The sequence below is a fragment of the Lycorma delicatula genome, chromosome 1, assembly GCF_047948215.1.
Source record: "Lycorma delicatula isolate Av1 chromosome 1, ASM4794821v1, whole genome shotgun sequence".
Taxonomy (NCBI): Eukaryota; Metazoa; Arthropoda; class Insecta; order Hemiptera; family Fulgoridae; genus Lycorma; species Lycorma delicatula.
Genome location: NC_134455.1, coordinates 149,925,119 through 149,949,934, shown reverse-complemented (window position 1 = coordinate 149,949,934; position 24,816 = coordinate 149,925,119). Strand labels below are relative to the sequence as shown.

At 32.4% G+C, this 24,816-nt stretch overlaps 1 protein-coding gene across 5 annotated transcripts in view; it reads right to left on the bottom strand.

Moving 5' to 3' along the window:
• LOC142324053 (zinc transporter ZIP2-like) overlaps positions 1–24,816 on the bottom strand; it is a 69,237-nt gene that overhangs the window by 11,167 nt on the left and 33,254 nt on the right. For 4 of the 5 annotated variants that reach the window (XM_075364681.1, XM_075364690.1, XM_075364672.1 and 1 more), the window contains exons 3-5: positions 22,827–22,929; positions 13,139–13,300; positions 7,887–8,045 (exon numbers count right to left, since the gene is read on the bottom strand). In XM_075364681.1, coding sequence (XP_075220796.1) covers positions 7,887–8,045; positions 13,139–13,300; positions 22,827–22,929 — 424 coding nt within the window. The remainder of the gene's footprint in view (positions 1–7,886; positions 8,046–13,138; positions 13,301–22,826; positions 22,930–24,816) is intronic. The other variant, XM_075364698.1, reaches the window with a different exon arrangement.

Sequence of the window (24,816 nt, the reverse complement as noted above, 5' to 3'; positions counted from 1 at the left end):
CTGAAATCCTCTCTTTTAAATAGCATCTCAGCAAAATACGCTTAGATTATTGGCTATTTCATGACAAGCTGTCAAATACATTCTATTTTCTAAATATAGTGAAAAAAAAGTAATACTGTAAGAGTGGCAGGTAAATGGAATATTAGTGTAAATGAGAGTGATAGTGGAACCACTGACTTCATAAATGGAATGCTTCAGTTATTCAGTTTATTCTTCATACCCGATACATATGCCAACCAGGTACATGATGAGACAATAAATTTACAAATTACAGTGATTATTTGCCTGAATTACAGATCTGAGCTCTGGCCAAAAGGGTTTTTTGGGCAGGTGGTGTAGAAATAAATGATATAAAAATGCAAAGCAACAGCTCTTTAAAAGGCTACTTTCAGAAACAAACTTGACAAAAATATAGAATAGTTGTGATGTCTTTTGAGATTAATTAAATAGAACTTCTATGTTTTCCTAGAAGTACTTTTTTTTTTGATGAGGAAGGGAATACCATTTACATACGCCCCAAAAGGGACAGTGTTGGACTTCCAACTAGTTCCGCTACAAGTTATTAAGGAGTATATGTGTACCTGCGCCCTACTGACTAAACCTTAACACCCCCAGAGCCGGATCAGCAACCCAAGCATTGCTCAACCCCGAGGGTGCCTTCAAGCTCCAGGGATCTGGAGTCCTTGTGCATCATCATTGCCACCCATCTGCACAAGCACAAACGAACTACCTGTCTCCATCACCCCTTCACTCTCTGGTCTCACACGCTTCTGCTGAATGATGGTCTTCCATCATTCAGGCAGCAAAGCAAAACACACTACCATGATACAAGTGAAGCAGTGCACTCCACTCTCCCGCTATCATTTACAAGGCCTGTTCTCCATTTAGTCCACCATCTAGTCCGCTCTCCATTCACGATGCTCTGCTTCCTTATCCTTGATTTAACCTTATGATGCATTTTTCTACAAGCATATGGGTGTCACTATGTTTTCAGGACTTATCCAGCCCAGTCCTGAGTCAACTCTGAACTTCATCCATCTTGGACAATGATAAGAATGTATAACATGGAGTATCTTCCTCCCAGCAGTATATGCATAATGGGGAGACCCCAGATTCCAAATCTATGGAGATAACTCTCAAACCCTTCATGTCCTGTCATGAACTGTGAGCGTTGAAAACCAACATTGCCATGCTTTCTGCTTGAGGCATGGCTTCAAACTAGGAATAAGCCACTTCGTTCATGTTCTCTTGGCAGTCACATACCATTTTGAGAGAAGCAGCTTATAAAACCTAAATGGTTTTTATATGTGGCATGAAACAGTCTTATATGCAGCTATGATTTTAATCATGGTCCTCCATTGTAGAAAGGCCAGCTGTGCCACATATCTTTTTATCTTGAATGCCTCAGCCCAAGCATGTATGGCATAAAAGAGAATTAACATGGTGGCAGTCATTATCAGTTTTCTCTTGCTTGCCCTGGGTCTCCATTAATCTTTAGAGAGCATCAATCACCATTTCTGTTTTTCCATGGTTTCTGCTATGTGCTTGTTGAAGAGTCTGGACCTTAAGATCCAGACCCATAAAAACTTGGCATGATTAGTGAGGGATACCCTCGTGTCTTCCACATAATATGACGGATTTTCCATTACTCCACCATGCATGGTTGGGATCATGCCGTTTTTCTGTGGCATTTGCTTCAAACTGAGTCTTGAGCCATTCACTAATTCGCTCGACAGCTTCTGTCGCAGTTTGCTGCACTTCCTGTTACAAGTGTCCCATGACCAGATCATCCACATAAGCCACCATGGTTGTGTCTCCAGGGAGATCTAGTCGCAGAAGTCTCAAAAAAAGGTCCCAGAGTATGGGAACCAGTACCAACCCCTGAGGTACTCTGCAACACAATTCCTCAACTCCCAGTTCCATGGTGATCTTCAGATTCCTTTCATGCAAATAATTGTTAAGAATAACAATTAAGTACTCACTTATCCCTTACTGTCTCAGGACCTCCAATACCGCCCGGCCAGTGTACACTGTTAAAAGTGCTTTGTACCTATAAAAGTATGACAAGTGGAATTTTTCTTGTTTACCACATACCCGCAGCTGTTTCCCCAGCCCAGATTGTCACTTTGCTGAATGGGATTAACTGTGGACCTTATCCTAACAAATCCATACTGATTGGGGGACAGGCCCCCAGTTATCTCGATCTCTTCCCAAAGCCTCTCAGTCAGCATTCATTCATACAGCTTGACTATGACATCAAGCAGGCATATAAGCCAATATTGCTTGCCCTGTTCACCTGGATCTGATCTTTGGTATCAAAACCAGTCTGGCCTCCTTCCATGATTTAGGGAAGTTGTCCCTGCTTAAAGCTGTATTACTTTGAGGACTATCCATGGATGTAACACCACCAACCTCTTCAACAAACCCAACATCCCATCAGGGCTCAGGCACTTTCTGGAGTTAATTCTATCTGCAACCCAATTGAGCTCTCCATTGGTAAACCTCCTCTCCTCCTGAGCGAGTCATATTTCAATGCTCCATTTCAATCAGTGGGAATAGGTCCAGCACAATTCTCAATGCCTGAGCCCTTGAAAGGAGTGGGAGAGGTACCCCAAACCTTTTGGTAACAAGTCTTCGACAGGCAGCCTTTTTCACTGACTTAATCTCTGCAGTCAATCTGCCTCTGGCAGCCTTGTATGTAGGTTCCTCCTCATCAGTCTGTGTTTAATTTCTAGATTTGAGCCTCTGCAGTCACCTTACCTTCTAGCTTGCTGGGCTGTAGCTCTTAAGGAAGCAATGTTCCCATTCCACCAGTAAACTCAACTGCAGTCAAGGCTGCAGCTTATCAAACTCTGTAAACATAATTGCAGAGAACACATCTAGGTCTCTGGACTGTAGAGTCGAGATCCTTTCAGCCACAGAATCAGCAAAGGCCATTGCCTGAGCCACAGAAGTCTTCCACTTTTGAGATGACTTCCTTCTTGTCTGTTCCCCAATAATTCAAATACTATGGCCCGGTGGTCAGAGTTGTACTCCTCATCCAGAACACGTCAATCGGCCACTCCCTCAGTCAGCCAATTCGGGCCGTAATATCCATAACGGACCCTGTTCCTCTTACAATAAAGGTTGGAATCTACGGAGTCTTGATGACAACCAGGTCCACCGAGCCCAGCATGATAACCAATTTGTATCTGCAGCTGGTAGCCCTCGTACCAGTGTTCAATACACTGCATTCAAATCTCCGGTCAAAATAACCGGGTTCACAGATCGTCTTATAAAGCACTCCAGCTCATCCATCATTGCATAAAAAATGTCTATACTACAATTCAGCGAGATGTAACAGTTCACTAATGTATATTCAGACAAGGCCACAGCTCCGTAACCATCTCCGCAAACAACCTTGGAGATAGCAAATCTCCCCGAAACATTTATGATGGCACTATCTCCCATATGATCAACGATACAGTTGCCCGACGTCACCATTCTCTTGTTAGGTTCCACTATTAATAGAAAATCCACACCACTATTTATAGCTGTGGACCACGCAAGGTCATGGGCCATAGCGGGACGATTCGTATTGAGTTGAAAACATTTATTTTTTTATAAAGGGTGCATTCCTGGCTTCCCGTCCGATGAACGGTTTGATTGCAGTGGACACACCTAGGTTGCCCGAGACACTCTGCCCTCTTATGTTCAGCACCGCCACAATTGTAGCAATTATCCCACCTGTCAACACCTTTGCACGCAGTAGCGACATGTCCGGGCTCCCAGCACCTGTAACACGTTCGATCCGGGCTTCTACCTTCCACCCGGCAAGAGTGACAGCCAATGACCATTCGTCCCATGGCCGAGAGCAGACCAGTCTCCTTGATTGGTATAATTATGGTGGCATTTTGACAGTTGCCAAAGGCCGGCCTAATTGATGTGACTCAAACATCAGTCATTTGGTTCAACATTTTCGTGACAGCTTCCACCACCTCTTCCTTAGTAAGGTCACTGTCCAAATCTTTAATATGGACCCCAGATATTTCAGATATCGGGTTTGTGTCCATCATTGACAGACCTGACACCACAGCAGCCATCCAGTCCTTGATGTTATCTGACGCTGTATTCCCTTTGAGTCTAACTTCAAGCTCCTGTCCCTTACCTTTTCTCACCGAAAGTATGTCAGAAGCAATTTCATTACCAACGTCTCCGTAGTCTTCTACGGGAGCGTAGGTTGCTCACTCTTTCTTTATGACCACTGTTTTGGTCTCGAGTTGCGGTGGTTTAACCAGTTTTTTCCCTCCTGGGAAAGATACAGTGTTATATCCATATCGCATCTTCTGGCCCAATATTCAACAACTTTCCTCGTGGTGATGCTAGTTTCCCTTTGGTGGTAGCTATCACAAACCCCGTACAATCCTCAACCTTGTCTATCTGCTTTAAACCCTGAAGGATGTGACTTGCCGCCTCACGACCATCTTCCTACACAAGTATGACATAACTGTCACCAGGAGTCTTCAACGCATCATCTCCGTCGAGCACCGCCGTGGCCGAAACATCCCTGACCACAGAACCCGGAAACAGCATGCTCTCGTTGGGCCTGCGCCGTGCTCCCGGTGCAACCAGACAGACATGTTCTGGAAAAGGGCTCTGTTTGATACATTTAACATCTAAGATACAGACTTTGGCTCGTGAATCTTCCTCCCTGGGGTATCCTTCTTCTTCCTTAGTCTTATCAAATACTTCATGTGGCCATCGTTTTGCCACAAATAAATAAATCCTCCCAGGATTCTGACTTTAGTATCCCATTCAGGATCTGGGGATCCGCTTGCACAGTTTCCGTCCATTTGTCTATGGTGTCCTTATCCCTAGTCAGGTGACTGATCCACTCAGCCTGATTTTGAAGCCGGGAAACAGACTCTCTGATCACCTTCTTAGTAGTAGGGTGTGCTTGGGCACAAGGTCCACCAGTGCTTGTACCTCCTCCAATAAGATAGCTATCTCTATGGTGTTGGAGTCAGTAGTTGCTTCTCTAGGTCTCTTCTTAGTCCATTCAGCAGGTCCAGGCATCACCCTCTCCTCCACTGAAAGGTCGGCCACACTAGTGGAGGGGGTCTTTCTGGGAAATATCGCCGTCTTGGCACTTTTCTGGAAGATCTCTGCAGCAAGTGTATACAATACACTTGAATACAATTAAAATATAAAAATTCATGGTAGCACTTTTTCAGATAAAAATAATTATAATATATACATCTAATTTAATTCAAATCCAATAAGTACTGTAACATTGGTCAGCCAGGTTAAATGGCATAAATATTTTATCCTATCTATTTTATTTTAATTTTTAATTATGATGACATATTTTTATATATATAGTTTTAAATTTTAAAGTTAACTTATATAAAAACATTTTTATATATTTTAATTATTGAATTTTAATTTAAAAAAAAATATATACTTTTATATTTTATATATTTTAATTGTATTCAAGTCTAATGTAAAAAAATTGTATTTGACAATTTTTAATTGTATTCGAGTGTATTAGTTTGATAAAAAAAACTTCAAAGTAAAAAAAATTACAACTGAAGGTATGGGTTTACTACGAAAGCATTACTGGAATAATAAAAAAAGTAATTGCGTTCTCATTTACTTTTTAATTTCTGTACTGTACTTTGGTGACTCAAGTTGGTTTTTGTCTATACTACATATATATATATATACATATATGCCAAATTTATAATAAAGACCATAATAACAAGAGTTTCTCTATAGATGTGGGCAAGAACAGATGTGTTTACTGACAGCTCTACATTTATTTTGCCTTTATGTAAAGCCAATCGATGTGATTCAATCCTGTTCATGCGTAAGACTGTCCCTTTCAGAGAACTGAAAAGTGATCTGAATGGTAAAAATAAGAAAAAGGAGGTTTTCCTACACCTGCAAATTCGAAGTTTTAGGATAAGAGGAATGCAAGATTTAAAATGATTTTACTGTTTCAAGTAGTAGTGAGATGGGATGTGGCATGAAATCAGTGTATAATGAGGATCAGGATTTGGGTGTGATGTTTTGGAATGTTCATGATCTGTCTAATATGCTCAATTTTTTATGTGATTCAGAGAATGGTATGCAATGTAAATAAATATTCCAGTTATCTGTTGGTGTAAAACTTATATACGATTGTATGATAGATTGTATAGTCAATTATAACAATCTCACAGAAAAAAAATTGGTGAATCTTGGGTTAAATCTGAGAAAATGGTATTGCTGTACCTAGTAATTGAGTATAATTTCAATACTTGTTAAAGTACTTTTTAATAATAGATGAACAAGTGAATATATCATTTTTTTATTTTAATGCTTGCAATCCTGAAATTATACATTTTAGAAATCTTATTTAGTTATAAAAATAAATAATTGTTTCAATTTTAAAGTAGGTATGATTAAGCTTTACAATGTAACAATGATCTAAACGATTTGTAAGTAAATATTATATCTATGTAGTTTTTCAGTAGTTATTAGCAGTGATGCACATTCATAGCATCAGGGGAGTAACTAGTTTCATAAGAGTGAGTTTTTTTAATAATTCTTTGCCATCTTGTGCCAGGCTTGTATGCAATAATGATTTGGGGAGAGATAGCTCAAAATTTGTTGAAATACTGTTTAATGGTTTTTTACGGCTCAAGTAATATTAAATAAGAGTCAAAAGATTTTAAAGATATTCTTAAATATTTTTTTTTGAGGGTAGCACTTTTTGGTAATGAAATATGGACAACAGGAAAAACATAAATGAAAAGACTGTTAGGCCTTTGAAGTATAATGTTACAATAGATAAATAAATTTCAATGAATGTTTAAGGAAGACACAATTACAATAATCTACCTTGTTGATTTTTACCATTACAACAAATAAATAGTTGCCTGAATGATGATGTGTTTTAAGAAAAATGTGTATTCACACTTCTACATTTTTTAACAGAAATCAAATACCAAAGAAAAAATCTTGAATAAAGTTTTAATCAAATGTCATACTTTCTAGAGTGAATGTCAGTATCCAAAAGCAGTATGGGAAAAAATTTAATATGGGAAACATTGGCAAATACCATGTTTTGTATTTACTGATTGATACTTTTACTTGGTGGAAGTATTTGAAGACTTCAGTGACAAAATGATGATCATATAGTTCAGATCCATGTCATTTTCTTTGTTGGAATACATCATAATACAACTATTAATAAAAACTGATATGGATCCACTTATTGTAAATGGTATCTGTGGAAGTGTGACCATGATACCATCCTTGTATATTAACACATTAAAGGTGGACCTGTAGACATAAAATATTACAATTTGGTCAATTTTTACAGAAAAGTATATTTGAATCATTATATCAGATTACAAAAAAAAAAAGTATGGTCTGAGTGATTATTATGAAACTGGCAACATTCTGAAGGTCAGTCTGGAATATTAAAAATAACACATTTATAAAAAAAAACAAAACATTAATATGGGATGTATTATAACAATAAAAGTTACATCATGAAATCTACAACACATAACAATAAGATAAAATTCTTTCTAACGTTTAATAAAAATAAATTTTATCATTAATAACAATGACATGTTAGTGTGAGGTCATTTCTAAATAAATAAGCTGCTTTTAAAAGAAATCAAAAGGTTGGGCAAAATATTCAAACAAAACTATGTTGTAATAAATCAAGAATCAAAAAGAAAACATCAGAAAATAATGTTTTCATACACCATTAGTGATTACAAAATTAAGTTTTATAATACGATATTTTTTTGTAATGATCTGCAAAAATAAAGAACTGATTGACAAGTTCTGAATTAGAATCCATATCGAATAATTTTTTCGACTAATTAAAATAAAGATTTTTCACAAACCTTATGCACTAATACTGGTAAAAATATGATCACAGTATTTTCAGAATCATGAGTAGTTACGACCATTCCTTCAAATACAGAATGAAATGTTAATGATATAAACAAGACTAGTACATGTAATAATTTTTGTTTATTTTCTGGAGAAGATTCACTTTCTATCTGAAAAATAAAAAGTTGTATTTTGATTAAAAAACTAGCATAGTATATTATTTCTTTACAAATAAACAGATTTCTAAAAAGATTATGTCAAAAAACCTAATTTTATTAAGTTTTATATAGTTTTCATACTTCAATCCAAAAAATTCTAGTTCAAAAGATTAAAAATGTAAATTTTCTATCATTACTTAATAATTAAAAAATCATGAGACACAACAGCTGCTTTGAAAAAGTGAAGTGAAAACTTCACAGTAAGTTCAGTTTTAATGAAAAATTTGTTACAATGATCCATTGCATCTTCAATAACTAACTACAGTAAATAAATCTTGTATAACAAAGTGTTGTGTTACATGTAAAAATAAAAATACCTTATCACCTTCAGTTGAACAGAGGGCTTTCAATTATCAAAGAAATATCTCCCTTTGAAACTGATGGAAGAGGGTTCTGAACACAAGGTGACTGTTCAAAATGCTGTTTTAATATAAAAGAAACTCATATATTTGTTGATGCTCCTTTAAGTTCTGTGAGAAGAGTCTTTCTTCCTTCATACTTTTAAGTTGACTAGAAACTTTTTATTATAAAGTGTGGTTCAGTTTGTCATCATAAAAGTTTAAATTTTTTAAATAAAACCTATTTATTTAGAAATACATAAGTGATGTAGGTTTTTTCTGTTTTTGTGATTATTTAATGAAATTAAAGGATTTTTTTGTAATCCTGTGTGTCTAATTAATACACAGTTTTCATTAAATAGTTTTTTACTGTTCATTAAAAAAAATATATATATAAAAATGGATTTCTATTTCCACCTAACCATAATTTAAAACAGATAAAAAGTGTAATGTGATAGCTGAAAAAAAACCAGCAGATAAAAATACAGATTTAGATAATTTTACCATAACAAGATATGTGGTCATTTTATTGATATCTTCTTTTTCAACTTCTTATGCATTTTTTACCTTACTGCATAACTTTAATTTCCACAAGAAAAAAACAAAGAGATAATCTACTCTTTAACAATCATACGAAATGCAATGTTAGCATTTTGCTTTTGTAACCATCTATCTACAGTGTACCCAACAATTATTGAAAATGTAAAAAATTTTATAACTTCAACCCAATGCCATACTCAGTTTCCTCATGAGTAATTATATAAAGCAGACAGCTTTAATCATATTAAATAAATTTGAAGTTTTCCCATGAAGTATCAAATGTTACAAATTTACCAGTTAAGGAGAGTATTTTATACATAGCAAATGTGGTACAAGCAAGAGTTTTACTGCAAAATACAGTGAAACTTCCCTAACAGACATTTCCCAGTATCAGACTTTTCTTAATACCGGATACTTTTAGATCCCTGGAAGTTTTATAGAAGTATTAATGGCTAAAATAAATACTTTACAATAATGGATCTTCTAAATAATGGATGAGGGCAATGAATTTACCTATAAAAACTGTTCAATCAGTTCTGAGAAACTTGAGAGCAGGAATAAAAATTGTAATCTTTCTTGTTATTTTATACTCTGTGTGACTAATTTGTTTATCTGTTGTGAATTGCATCACTTTCTGCCTAGATGCTGATTTTATGATTTCAGTCAATTTCATGATGATTTCAATCATCCAGTGTGATTTGTTATCAGTTATGTGCAAGTGTATACTGTACATTGAACATGTAATATTTTTGTTACGGTATAGTTATAAATTTTTTACTGTAGTACATTTTCTATACATACATTTACTATATGTTCAATTTTGTGTATTTTATAAAAATTGTTACCGCAACTTAAAATGTCACAAAAATGTAAATGCTTGACATTAAAAGAGAAAGTAGCAGTCTACCAAACAGAAAAAATCAAGTGTGCATGATATAGCATAATGTTTTGATGTTGGAAAATGCAGATATGCGATGTCTTGAAAAGCAAACTTGATACCTTGGAACTCATGGACTGAAAATAACATTGAGCAAATGTGCATTTCCTAAAATGCCAAGCCTAGCAGTTGACAATTTTACTTATGAGTGGTTTTTGTAGGGTTCATGCTAATAACAATTCAGTCCCTGGAACTTGGATACATGAGAAAACCCTAGAAATTGCTTAAGAACTCTGTTACAATGAGTTTAAAGCATCAGGGGGTTAGCATTCGGAATTAAACAGTTTCATTTAAAAATGTTTGTGGTGAAATATCTGGAGCTGTAGATGAGAATTTGGTGCCTGAGTGAAAGGAAAAGTTTAATAAAATATATATGAATTATAATGAAAGAAACATTTTTAATAGTGATGAGACTGGTCTTTGGGGTTGAAAGAGGAAAAATGTACAGGGGGGGGGGGGAGAAATCAAAAGAAAGACTGATAGTTATGTTGGCTGTGAATTAATGTTAATATGTTAGGTGAATAGAAAAACCATTAATAATTGGCAAACCTACGATGTTTTACGGGCATAAACATAAATTCAACAGAAACTGAATGGTATTCAAATAAAAAATCTTAGTTGACTAGAAAAATAATGACAGACAGGATGTTAAGTTTTGTTTGTAAAATGGCATTTTCTTTTTCTTTTTTTTGTTTGACGCACAATGAAGGTTCATTATTAGCGCTTGAAAGCAACGATTCTACAACATCTGAACGAATTTTATAATGACATGTGCTACGCACGTATAACCATATGTAAACTAAATAATAGAAACAAAATATAAAATTAACAAAAAAAACCACACATTAACACAGGAAAATATGAAAGGTAAAGCAGAATAAAAAATACTAAAAAAAACATATTATACTAATTATTAAGTAATCAAATTTAAGAAATCCAGCTTTAAGAAATAACAAGATATTCTGTAAACTCCTCAGACTGTTTCCTAGAATATTTTGGATGTTAGCTTCTATTTTAGATTTTTGACATAATGCCACATAACACAAGCAGTCCACAAGGATGTGGTATATCATTAGCTGGCAGTCGCAGTGAACACAACTGGTGTATTGATCTGATTCATTAAGTGTACATGTGTAAGATTAGTATGCCCTATTCGTAAAGAGCATATAACCTACTCAACACTTCTTCCAGATTGATGAGCTCCATAGCAGCACAGCATCCTTAATCAGTTTATTATCTACTGCAGCAGTCCAGTCACCTTGCCACCTTCATGAAGAGTGTGTTTAACAGAGTTAATAAAATTCGCGTTATAAAAGTCACTACAAATAAGGATACGATGGTTCTTAGGGTTAATGATATTCAAAGCCTTATTTATAGTTTATAGTTCAGCAGTAAAGACACTTGTAATACTAGGTAGACCAAACTTATAGGTTTGGTCATTAACAATAAACACACAGCCAACGGTATTGTTCTGTTTCAACCCATCTGTGTATAAGACTGTGTCCAGGTCTGCCTAGGAGAGAATATGGTGAAACAATTGCTGAAAGAAAATAAGTGATGATGATTCTTTATTGTATTTTGTGAGGTCAAACATAACATTTATAAGTTTGATTGTCCATGGAGGATACGAACATGGATAAATAGGAAAAATAGAAGGTACGGCAACATTCATAAGTTGCAGTAAACATCAGGTATGAATACCTACAGGTGCAGTAGAATGTGGATTGTCCTCATACCTTGGGAAGTAAGTCCAAGAACTGTGTCAAAAGCCAGGTGATTTGGCTGTTCCTTAAAGCAGGTAGAATAGATGCTAATACCTGGTTCCGTCTATCCCAAAGTAATGGCTCACCATAGTAAACAGTGATGCTTATGACAGGGCTTGATCTAAAAGCACCTGTAGTAAGCTGAAGGAAAGCATGATGTACAGCATCCAGCATTTTGAGCACGGTATTACGTGCTGAAGAATAGGTGACAACTATAATCCAAATGGGAATGAACCAAGGAATAGTAAAAATGCAACGTACACAACCAATCGGCACCCCAATTGGTACTGCTAAGGACCCACAGCATATCTAAAAATTTGGAACACCTTGTTTTCAGTTCTTTGATGTGTTTGACCCTCATAAGGTGGCTCTCAAAAAATAAACCTAAAAATCTGACAGAAGGAGAGATGGCAGTTAGCGGGAGAAAGACTTGCAGAAAAAAGGGGACCCACATGTGAGAAAAGACTTTACATTTTGTCTTCTCAGGTGAAAATGTGAAGCCAGTAACCTTGGACCAAGCTTCAAGGTGAAATACAATGTTCTGTAGTAGTCTCTCTGCCATGGCTGCTGAACAAGAAGCAGCGTATGTAGCAAAATCATCAACAAACAAAGAACATGAAACAGGTTCTGTATACATTTAGTAATACTGTTAATAGGTGTAGAAAATAAAGTGGCAATTAATACATTTCCTTGAGGTACTCCATTCTCTAAGACGATGCTATCCAAGAGTAAATTAATAAACATTAACTATAATTCAGTTGAGATCCAGTATTGCATCAAAAAATATCTAGATCCTTATTTCACTGTCATGCTGAGGATTAAACATTTTAGATAAGTCAAAATTAAATTCATTTGTTTAATTTCTATGAAACAAGAAGCTCTAAGGATGTTTGATCCTATTCATAATAACTTTTTATGACAGACTGGAAATTTTGTTTTTTACCTCATCCTTTATGCACAACCCAACAGAGTAATGAGGCTTCTCTATGGCAATGGCGGATTAAATGAATAACAGTTTTATGTTTCATATACAAATGCAACTTCATCCTGTCTACATGAAAACGGTATAGTATCAATAAGAACATTTTTGCATAACATAGTAAAAAAACCAGGATTGTTATATACCAGTTTGTAATTAAAATAAATGAAAAGTATGAAGACAATTACACAACATGAAAATCTGAACAAAGCATTTCCCTCACAACTGTGACATAACAGTGATGTGTGGAATAACCTGCAGCAGATTCTGCTTATGATTACAAAATTAAATCTTTAAAAATTTTATATTTGATGTAAGTTAGTTTTGCATGTAAATACTTGAATTCTCAACCTAATTTGGAAAAATGTGATATCATAGTTGCAAAAAATAAAAGCTAACAGGAATTTTGTACGTTAGGCATAGCAGCTGATCAATTATTTTAGGACCATAAAAATCTGTTTGATTTACTGTTACTACATTTCACTTACACTTTCAGTATTAGTGCGACTTAGACGATCAACTGGACTCACTGTATCATGCGTAGAATTACAGAAAATAATCAGTAACTGTTCGATTACAATCATAAGCAATATTCCAACAGACACTAGAAATTCTGCAAATGGAAAAACCTCTCGAACCTCTGGAAAAAACTACAGAAAATATAAATAAATACTTTAAAATACAAAATATTAAATATCTATAACATGATACTATCAGTAAAAGAAAATGAAAATATTTACTTCCATTTACTAAGTATGCAGCAAGGAAAACTAAACTCATACTCTACTTGCATGCAAATTCACTAAATTATACATATTTATCAATAACAAAGTTTATTTTTCATTTTACAATGACAATTCTATCAAGGAATAATTACTCTTTGTGTAATACTATGATAGCTCGTTCAAACATGAAAGTTTACTAGAAATATCAATTGTTACATGAGATGAGATTGATTTATTTATCTGCCTTTCTTCTAGAAAAATCTTTTCGAAGGGATAGACAAATAAAATACTTTTCAGGTTAAAAGCTGCTTTTTTAAATTATGAGTTTTGTTTCAATATAAAGATAAATAAAAAAATAATTAAATAACATTACATAAAATTAGGTAAATTCTGAAATTAGATTTAGTAACAACTACAAATTTAAAGAAAATAATTTTTCAGATAGAATAGCCATAAAAATTAATATTACTCAACTTATTTGGAAATAAGCAAGACCACAAGATAAAATTCATAACAGTTACACTATTTAATAGAAGGTACTGAGTAAGATTCATAAAGAACAAGCAAAGAGCAAAAACAAATCCAGATCCACTCAAAGTTGTTAAGATGGAAACTACAAATTTTGCAAACTATGGAACTGTTCAAGAATTGTACTTACCAAAAATATTTAAGGACTCATAAGAAAGTAAAATCTACTTACTTCAAAAACTAAATTAAAAGTCAATGAACAAATTAACTTTGCATAATTTTCCAGCTCTCCAGTGCAAGTTAGTATAAAGCTACATGTTCTCTTTTTAAAGTTTAGGGGCATACTTTATCAACAAATGTATTGTCTGAAACTGGAAATTAAAAAAAATAATTTTTCAGAGCTTTTTATGTTCTTTATAATCTCTGAAAAGTACAAGAAATTTTTTTTCCTGGGTGGACAACGAAGTGTCGTTGTCCACAACGAGATATTTCAGAAGTTAGCCCCTAGTTTGAACTTCTAATGTAATGTTGCACTACAGACACAAGCCACAAGGATATGGTGTACAGTTAGTTGGCGGATGCAGTGAACACAGGTCAGGTAGGAGTAACAGGTGCATTGGTCTGAATTATGAGATATCCATGAATGAGCCTTGTGTGCCCTACTTGCAAATTGCAAAAATAAGCTCCTAATGACTTATTGAGTTACTCCTGCATGAGGAACTTTACGGTGATAACGGTATTCTTAACACAACAAAGTTTATTGTTGATGACAATATTCCATTTAGTTTGTTGATCATCATAGATCACAGTCTTCAGAAAACAGACAAGATCATCAAAAACACAATTAGTGAAAAGAAGCTGGAAACAAGACTCTTTTGCTCCACTATCAATGCGCTCATTGCCTGAAATTTCAAAAATGGCTGGGATCCAACAAAAGCTCACAGTTGAGTTGCGCTGTCGTTTCAGACATAACAGATTGTGTCACAGATGCAGGGTGTCTGAAATACATGTTTCTCATTGCCTGAAAGGCACTCATGCAATCTGAACACAAACAAGTACGAGTCAAAATGTTGGGCTAATTATATTTAATGCCTTATTAATAGCATACAGCTACGCAATACTAGCCGACAATACTAGGAAGGCCAACCGTGAAAGAACAACCACAAAATTAATGTTTTTAGAGCCATTTACATAAACTATAGCATCTGGATTCATACCATTTACAATATTAAATTTGTTTCTTATGAAAACTGGATTTTTGCCCTTTTTTATACTTTTTTTTTTATAATTGTAAAGCAATAATTCTTGAGAAAAGGCCACCAAGAGGGGTAATATATTGTTATGCAACAGGAGGTAGTTGTATATTTAAAGCTAAGAAAGGGCGCTGAGCTCTGATGCCTAGCGAAGTAGATCTCAGGTGTTCCTAATACTGATTAAGGTGCAGGTTAGAGAACACTGCATCAAAGGCAGGATGATCTGGTTGAGCTTTAATGTGAGCTAAATAGGAACATATCATTTGATTCTGTCTATTACAAAGAGATGGCTCACCACTGTCCATTAGTGCTTGAGCAAAATGCACCTGTAGCAAGATAGATAAATGAATGATGTACTAGAAAAAGATTGATTCTACATAGATATACTATATTTTAATCTTTTGATTTAATTTATTATTATTTAATCATATTTATGAGATCGGGTTTCAGTTTTTCTTTAGTCATACTTAAGTAGAAAAATTTTAGTTGACATTTGTAATATGCTGGGAGAAATGATTGGAACAGAACATAAATCTTGATTCCATTTATCAAAAATGTGTCAGAGCTAGTGGGTTTTGAAATGTAAAATCTTTAGAAAATTGTGAATTGATTTTAGCTAATCCTACAAACAAACAAGTGGAACTTCTTTCAGCCATTAAGAAGTCACGAAATATTGATATTATACTGCAGTATCCCATTAGTGCAGAAAGTAAAATTTACATAAAACATATTTTTAATAATTGATTCAACTAATCTTAATAAAATACTTTAATAATGATATAAAATTTTTTTGTAGGTCCTGTGAGATTCGTCTTCTGAGAATTTTGGACTGACTTTAAGAAAATCCAAGATTTTTACATTTATTAGTATAATATCTGTGATACAATAGATATAAAAACAAAAAAAAAAATCTATTGTATCTATGATACAATAGATATAATTAAAACTTATATCTTGAGTATAACTTACCAACCAGTTTAAACATTTAATTAGTGTAAATAATCTTTTCTTAGATTTTATACATTTTTAATTATTTTAACTTTCAATCATTTTTAATTTTATACACAATCATTTATTTACAAAAAAAAAATTGTTTTATTTTTTTAATAAAAGAAATAAATCTTTCTTTAACGTTAATTACTTATCTGTTTTCATTTGTTCTGACACCACTCTAGTGTGTGTGTGTGTATGCGAGTGGCATGTGTGTGAGCTATTACTTATGGGAAAGCAGGACCAAATAATGAATGAGATTTCTTTTAACTTAACTGACTTTTTTAAAAATCAGATGTCACACTGCAACTAAAATGACCCAATTTTTATTTTACAAAATGAGTCCTATGACAGAGTCCTAGAGTTTAATAAACAAACTATTTAAATTATAACTGATTATCAACTTCTGAACAATATGAAAAGCAACAGAAGGCTTATAAAATTTTATTTAATAATCAATAACACATTAATTAAAGATTATATATTTTTGTATAATTCATACAATAAAAGGATAAAATAGCGAGGGGGTTGTTAACAAATTGTAAAGACTTTTTTTGATTTGCACGTGAAATAACATTTGTAATAATCTATTTATGCTTTTTTGTAAGTTAGTAACGTTAGAAAGTACAGTTCTTGAATTCATGGCTAATAGTAAAATATATTTAATACATTTAGTGCAGAATCTTTCCATATTTTATGCTTTGCTTGGATAATACAATCCCTGACCAGAAGATTAGGCAACAGATTTGTAATTATAAATATAAAATCCAAAAAGATTAAGAACTTCCCTAACGAATGAAATTTTTTGACATGACAGAAACTGGTTAAAAATTAAGGTTTTGAAAAAACTTAATTATCTAGTTGTTTGAAAATTTGAACAGGGATGATTGCAGTTAATAAAAATAATTGTTAATATGATAAAAGTTGTTTGGAACACTAAAATTAAGGCACTAAGGTAGGGTTTAAAGAAGTGAAGTCATCAAAATAGAAAAACTGGAAAGAAAATTTAATTACTGATAATGAAAAATATAAAATTATATCAATATTTTTTTGTAATAGTATTAATTTAATTAAGCATTAATTTGAAAACAATCATTTGTTTTCAAAATATATCACCTATATTATTAACAGTTCACTAAAATCTGAAGCAGACCTATCTAAATTAAAACACCATCAAATGGTGCAATTATTTGATGGGTATGGTATTAAGAATGGAGTTATAACCTGTATACTACTTAATTACATACCAACATATCAAAATTTCTACAGCAATACAGTGCGCTCAAGAGTAGTACTCTTTCTGATGATAATAATATATACAGTAAACAACTTTCTGAATTTTAGGATGCGGCATAAATGAGTCTATATTTAATTTTTCTGACTGTGTCGTACATTCAATGAACAGTAAGGAAAGGGAAAATACCACAATCATCACTACATTTGCTGACTTGCTACATCTTTTGACTCGCTAATCATGAAATACTATTAACCAAATTTGCTTTATATCAGATTTGGGTTTTATATTTGGTGGTTGGGTTTCAAATAAATTAAACTGTGTTTAGAGGCTAGAATTTTTTTCACAGAGAGCTTTCTGACATTGATTGGAGTATATGTTATAAGAGGGATTCAAAGAACTATTTCTGGATCAGTTCAATATATTGCATTTCATTATATATTAATTTTCTTACTAGGTTGTCAATATAAAGGTACCAGCATTTAAAAAACAATTTAAATAATCATTCCTGAACGAGCTTCTAGAAAACAAAAGCTGGAAAACTGTTAAAAGATTAGTCACTTTGAAATCTCTCGGAGTACACAATTACAATTTTTTTGTACATTTCATGAGAGTAAAAAGTCAAATAACAATAGCAAAGTAATCAACAAAAATAGGGCTTTCTTGAATTTTTTTTTTTTAGAAAAAATTCAGTAAACAAAGTTGTATACATTAACAGAAAAGTGATTAGAAAATAAAACAAAACCATTCTCAAGCTTTTACAATTATTATGAAATGAGTTAAGATTGAAACTCATCAGAAAACATACATAAACATGACAAATAAAAGAAAAAGATTCCATTACTGCTTAAAGAAAATGATATTCAGTACTTGCACAAAACTAAATGAAATACTTTTTAAAAAACAATTATTGCCTCTAAGAAAAATACGTAACTGATTCTAAAAAACCACATTGATCAAGTTAGAAAATGCATTACAAACAATCACTACCATTGGATAAGGAATAAAATCTGTATGTAATGTCATGTTTTTACTTTATTGTAGGTAACAAAATTTTTGTTCACGGGGGGGAAAAAGAACTTATCATTTGTGTTACTTCAACTAATTTGAATGTTCTGTGTCTTTCCATGCTATAAATTGAGTTTTATGACCTATGCTAACTCACACTATTTCTGTACACAATAACTGTTTATTATGCTAAACAATAAATGTTCATGATCCAAAAATAGTTAATTTAATCTAATGGGTTGCGTTTATTTATTAATTTTTTGTGGATGCATTAAGTCTGATATTGTTCAATTTACTTCATAAGCATTTAATGCATTATTTATACAATCTATTACGTCATCTATCCGACATAGTGTTCCATCATATGCTTCAAATACTACTGCAACACCATGGAAGTTATTTAAAGAACTATACATCAATGTCCAGAATCTAGGACAAATTTAATATGATTCATCAGGTAAATAAAATGTAAATTTTCATCAGGTAAATGTAAATTTTAAAATCATACTTTTAGTATAAACATTTTTAACTGACTAAATCTATTGTAGAAAATTTAATATTTCCATCAGGTATCCTACAATTGCAATGGAATATCATGTATTTCATGGCATGTTTCCATAAATGGCCAAAAACTAGTGCATTAGAATACACCAGAATAGAATAAGGTGGAGAAAACTGGTAGAGGGATATACTATAAAAATGATACTTTAAGACTAGAAAGAAACTGAGGTGATATCTAATTAGATATAATCAAGTGACATCGTGACCATTTTGGAAAGCTACAAGTGGTATAAAATTTATTTTTCAATTAAAATTTTCACTGACTGCATTACTGATTAATCTGGTAGCCAAATAATATGTTCAAATTAAAAATAATCAATTTTAATTATGTAATTACATTAGTTCTATAATAATAATAGTTTTATTCTCATTTTTTACAAATTACATTGGAACTTAATAACAATTCTTGCAAACTTAAAATAAAATAAACAATCTTATATAGACATGTATAATACACAGCTGTATGGATATATAGTAATATACCAGGTGATCATTTATTATGAAAAATTACCACATTTATTATTCACAGCTATCAGTCCCATCATATTTCTGTTTGCAGTCATGTATACCATTCTTGGGGGACCTTTTTAAAATTGTTTTCAAAGGGGTGGAACCCACCATCTCTGCTACCTACTCTAACTCAAACATCTTAAATGGTAATGGTAACATTTAATTACATTAACTGATAACCGAATAAAAAATAATGAATTTTGAGATCGCTATTAACTATTTCAACTATTGTTCCTCATTGACAGAGCAATAGCTCAATGCTGTATCATCAGCAAATGTTGTGATGGATCCATTTAGTTTTCCTTCATATACAAAGTGTGGCTATTAAATAACAAGACTAATGCTATAAAATATTTTATTTTAAATTTTTATATATTTAGTTATTAATCCCCTTCAATATGGACCCCTTCTCTACCACTACAACACTCCATGCAAATTTCCCATTATTAGAAATATTGCTGGAAGTCTTCTTCTGTGAGCTCTTTCATGATGCATGGCACTTTTTCTTTCACAGCTTCAAAGGTCTGAAATCTTGTTCCTTTTAATGAAGATTTGACCTGTGGGAACAGATAAAAGTCACATGGTGCCAGGTCAGGCAAATAAGGCGGATGCTCTAACGCTGGGATGTTATACTTGGCTAGAAACGTTTTGCAGACAATGCAGTGTGAGCCAGTGCGTTGTCCTGATGAAGAACCAATGACTTGTTCTTCCATAATTTGGGTTATTTTTTCTTATTTTTTTTGTCAATTCCTACAGTTTCAGCAATCACATGAATAAACCAATGGTCAGATCGGATCAGATTACCAATTTTTTCTATATTTTTATCCGTTTTTATGTGGAAGGGCGACCCGGGTGAACATCATCTCGGCCAACTTGGAAATGCTTAAACCACTCAAAAACCTGCGCATGTGATAAACATTCATTGCCATATACTTATTTTAATAAAATATAAGTTTCAGTAGTGATTTTACCAAGTTTCATATGAAATTTCACGACAATTCTTTGTTCTAATAAAACAGTTATAATTTTTTTGGCAAAACAAAAATACAGATGTTATCCAAAGATGAAGGCTACGGCCAGACTAATATGTCTACAAAAAATGACTTAAGTGGTGCATGGAAGTCTTGTTTAATTCTTTTTTTTCGCAGTAGTTCTTTATTTATTCTTCTTATAAATTTTATCAGTATTAATGGAGGTTTGTCACCTTGGTGATCAGGAAGATAACAAAGTTATTGATTTGTTGATCTGTGATGTGATATCCTAAAGCATTTCTAAGTCTTAACTACATTCAGGTCTACATTTTATCCAGAGGGTAATTATATAATTCAAGATAGTTAGGTCTGGAATACTGTTGTAATTCAAAAACAATGCGATGTAAATTTTAGTTTTCATTCTTAAGGACATTAATTTCTCTACATTGAGTTTGACTTTCTGCTGCTGGTTTATTTTTTTGGAGATAGCAGAGCTGCATTTTGTAAAATAAAAGAAAAAGATTAGACAGAGAGAATGCTTCCTGAACTAGGTGATAAAGATTCCTCTGACACCCATCTTGTTGAAATGTTTCCTCTTTTTCCTTCGCTTCATTTCAAGTTAGGATTGATGGCAAACAATTTGGTAAAAGCATAAATGAATAAAGTGACACTTTAAATACTAAAGCAAACTTTTTCCACAGTGAAGCCAAACTTAAAGAGAGAATGTTAACTGGGTCTTATATTAAAAAAGTCATTTGCCTTTGAAGGAAAACACTAACAAAAAGAATTTATTCAGTTTACATCAGCAGCTTGAAAATTTGTTTGAGAAGATAGAAAAAATAATTTTTAGGTAAGACAATAGAAGAAAACTGCAAACACTAGTTTGTAAAAGAGTGTAAGTCCAATCAAGCCATGGAATATTGAGTGTTGCTAAAAATTCATTTTCTACATTTATATACAGATTTATTTACAAGAAATCTTGTGACAAACAAGAAGAGAAATTTCTATGGGCATTGAAACCAGAGTAATCTGAAAGGAAGTTTGCTGGGATGCAGCAATTATGAATGATACTCCTGACTTAAAAAAAAAGGAAAAGAATCTTACTTAGCTTAAAAGGAAAAATAAGAAAATATTATCACATTTAGGCTATATTAATATTATTTATTTTCTTTTTATAAAGTCATATATTATGTAATCGAATTAAATGCTATTTCATCAAAAATAAAAAGATTATTTTTAATAAAAGACTGTTCAGGTTATTATATTTTGCCATTTTTATGACATGATATTTATTGCTCGTAAGAAAAAACTACCCATGATACAGCTGTTTTTTAATTTCCTACTGTAAAATCAATAAGAAATTGATAATTTCATTCAATGATTTTACAACAAAAAACCTTTTTAGTAGACAAAGTTAAAGTTTGGTCCTGCTGTGTTCCCCATGGTGAGGAACCAGGACTTGATCCTTAAAGTGTAACAATATATTGTTACCTTAAATGAAGCTAAAAGAGTAATGGTTGATACTATCGATAAATCTAATGCGAAGTTCGACTACAAATAATTTAACAATATTAACCATCTAACTCGCTGTTCAAAGTTATATTGTAGAATATAAGCAAGGTTAATAGTTTTGTTCTATTATTAATTTTGAAAATTCATCATCATTTTATGTGTGTTTACTATACGCGAGTGGTTGTTTTTTTACTTTTTAAATATTTAATCAAACATTTTGAATATAGATTCATTTTAATTTATTTTGTGCATAGTTTTGTAATATGGCTCTACCACATTCTGGTCTTAACGACAAAGAAATTGAAAATATATTTGATAATAGTGAAAAGTCAATATCAACTATCTAGTGACAATGGATAAGGAACACAATAAATCTGCAGAGACAATAAATTAAATCCAGGTTTGCCTACACTACAGACATTATGGAAGAGATATCAAAGGAATGGTTCTAGTTGAAAGATATTTCAGATCAACCACAAGAGTCTCCAGTTTGCGAAAACTTCCTGACAGAAAGGAATCAAGATGCTGTGTATGCACTGCTGAAAGGAGAAAAGATCTCAGACACAGTGCACTAGATGAAACAAGGGGCTCCATGCAAAGTGTTTTCCTAAGCACAAATGTTGAATAGTTGACTTAAACCACGTAGATTTGTAGATCACAAATAGTGGCATTTTAGAAATCATTTCAAACAGTAGTTTTCATAAGATTTAAATCGGGCTAAATTTTATAAATTTGTGCTAAAATTGCACATTCTTTTGTGAAGCATTAAAAAATTTGAATTCATAATTCCATTTTATCTGACAGAGTAATCCTGACACAGTGCGTAACAAAATTATTCTAAAACAAGTATATTAGTAAGCAGATGCAGCTGCATGTCAGTTAAGAAATGTTTTGACTACCTGCATTTAACGGGTTAATATAAGAAAATAATATCATATACTTACAAGAGCAATATCTTCTTTAACGCGAGAAAACATCTCTAACATTGCTAACCCAAGAAATGTTCCACAAGCAAAAACGGATAAACAAGACAAAATGCCAATATATCTGTAACAGATGACAGAAGAAATTAAATTTTTTTTTTTGTTTTTTTGGGTGAAAAATGCTTTTACGTTATTATTGCCAGGACAATATATAGTTGTTCTAAAAAGTTAGAAATTGACCATTAAAAATTGAAGGCTAGCAACATCAAGTACACTCCTAGTGTACTTGAGAGCTTGAGCTGCAGACGTTCTGAATCCATCGTCCAGATTATTCATGATATCCTTTCAAGAATAAGACTGTGGTACTGGTATGGGTTCCTGGCCATTGTGGCATCCTCAGAAATGAATGAGCTGATGAGGCTGCCAAGAGAGCTGCAATAAATGGCATCCGAGTACAATCGACATGTTTGAGAGAATTCATGAGATCAGTCCATGCAAAATTGTGGGCTCAGTGGAATAAGTTCTGTCTGCTGAGTCCTCCCATGGCATTACATAACATCCGGGAGAATGTCCTCGATAAACCTCTTTCCTTGAGCAACAGAAGAGACCAAGTCATTTTAACTCAGCTAAGGATTGGACACACCAGGCTTACCCACACTCATCTATTTGGCTTTCCTCAGAAGATATTTGAGGCTTGCAAGGTCAAATGGTCCGTGCACCACCTGCTCTTTGAATGCCCAATCTTTGGTACCATCTGACTAAACTTAGACCAGGTTTCAGATATGAAATTTCTATTAAACCAGAAAGAAGATATAAAACGTCTGTTGCGGTTCCTGTCCTACAGTGGAATGAAAAATGCAATTTAGTGATTTTTGTCTGATTTAAGTATTTTAGTTTGTAATTTGTTGCTGTTACTTGTCTATGTTTATTCTTTATTGTTCCTGTTTCTTTATTTTTTATTTTTGTTGTTTTACATAACACTTCATGATAGTGTTACTTTAGTCGCTAATGACTAACTGTTGATGCAACTGTAAAAAAAAAAATATATATAATTAAAGGAAACCAAGTTATAAATATGATAATTTAGTTGTTTATGATTATTATATCTTTACATCTGTACTAGGACATATTTAAATAATTTAGCTTCTTTAAAAAATTTTGTTCATTAATTAAATTTTTATGGTTATTAAACGTGAAATTTTTCTAAGTTATGTGTATTAAAATAATTATTAGGAAATATCTAAAATTTTTATAAAATTATTTTGATTGTATGTATAACCATTATCTAAGATATGTTTAGCAAAATTAGAATTTTTGAGTTTGTTATCTTTAATACTATTAATGTGTTCTTTTGCACATATGGGAAATTGATTGGTCATACTGATACATATATCATATCACAATCTTTACAACTTAGACTATATACACCTTGTTTATCAAAATTAGAATCACTATTATTTAATGTTTTATTATCTTATTAATATATTTAATTAGTTTATTATTTATTATTTAGTATAAGCCAGTGTTATGTAAATTTTTTTGTAGAATTTTCAATTTTTTGACTAAATTGCATGTATTCAAGTTTTATATATATTTGTTCAGTTTTTTCTGGTAATAATTTTGTATTGTTTATAGTATTAATTTTATTATTTATTCTTTTATATAATTTATTTATTGTATTAGTATTATATCCATTTGAATGGGCAATATTTTTAATTATTTCAATTTTTTTATTTAGAAAAACGTTATCATATTTTAAATAATGTTCTGCTCATTATACAACAGTGCATTAAAAACAGCCATCTTTTGTGACTGTGGATGAAATGAATTTTAATTAATTATTGTGTTGTTTGAAGAAGGTTTACAAAATATTTATAATTTTATTTTATTATTTATTTTATTGTATATTTTTATGCATTTGAACAGCTGATTTATGTTAGGTATTAATATAATATACAAAAATAAGTGATAAATTATTAGCAACGTTGAGCAACCATTGTGTTAAACTCTG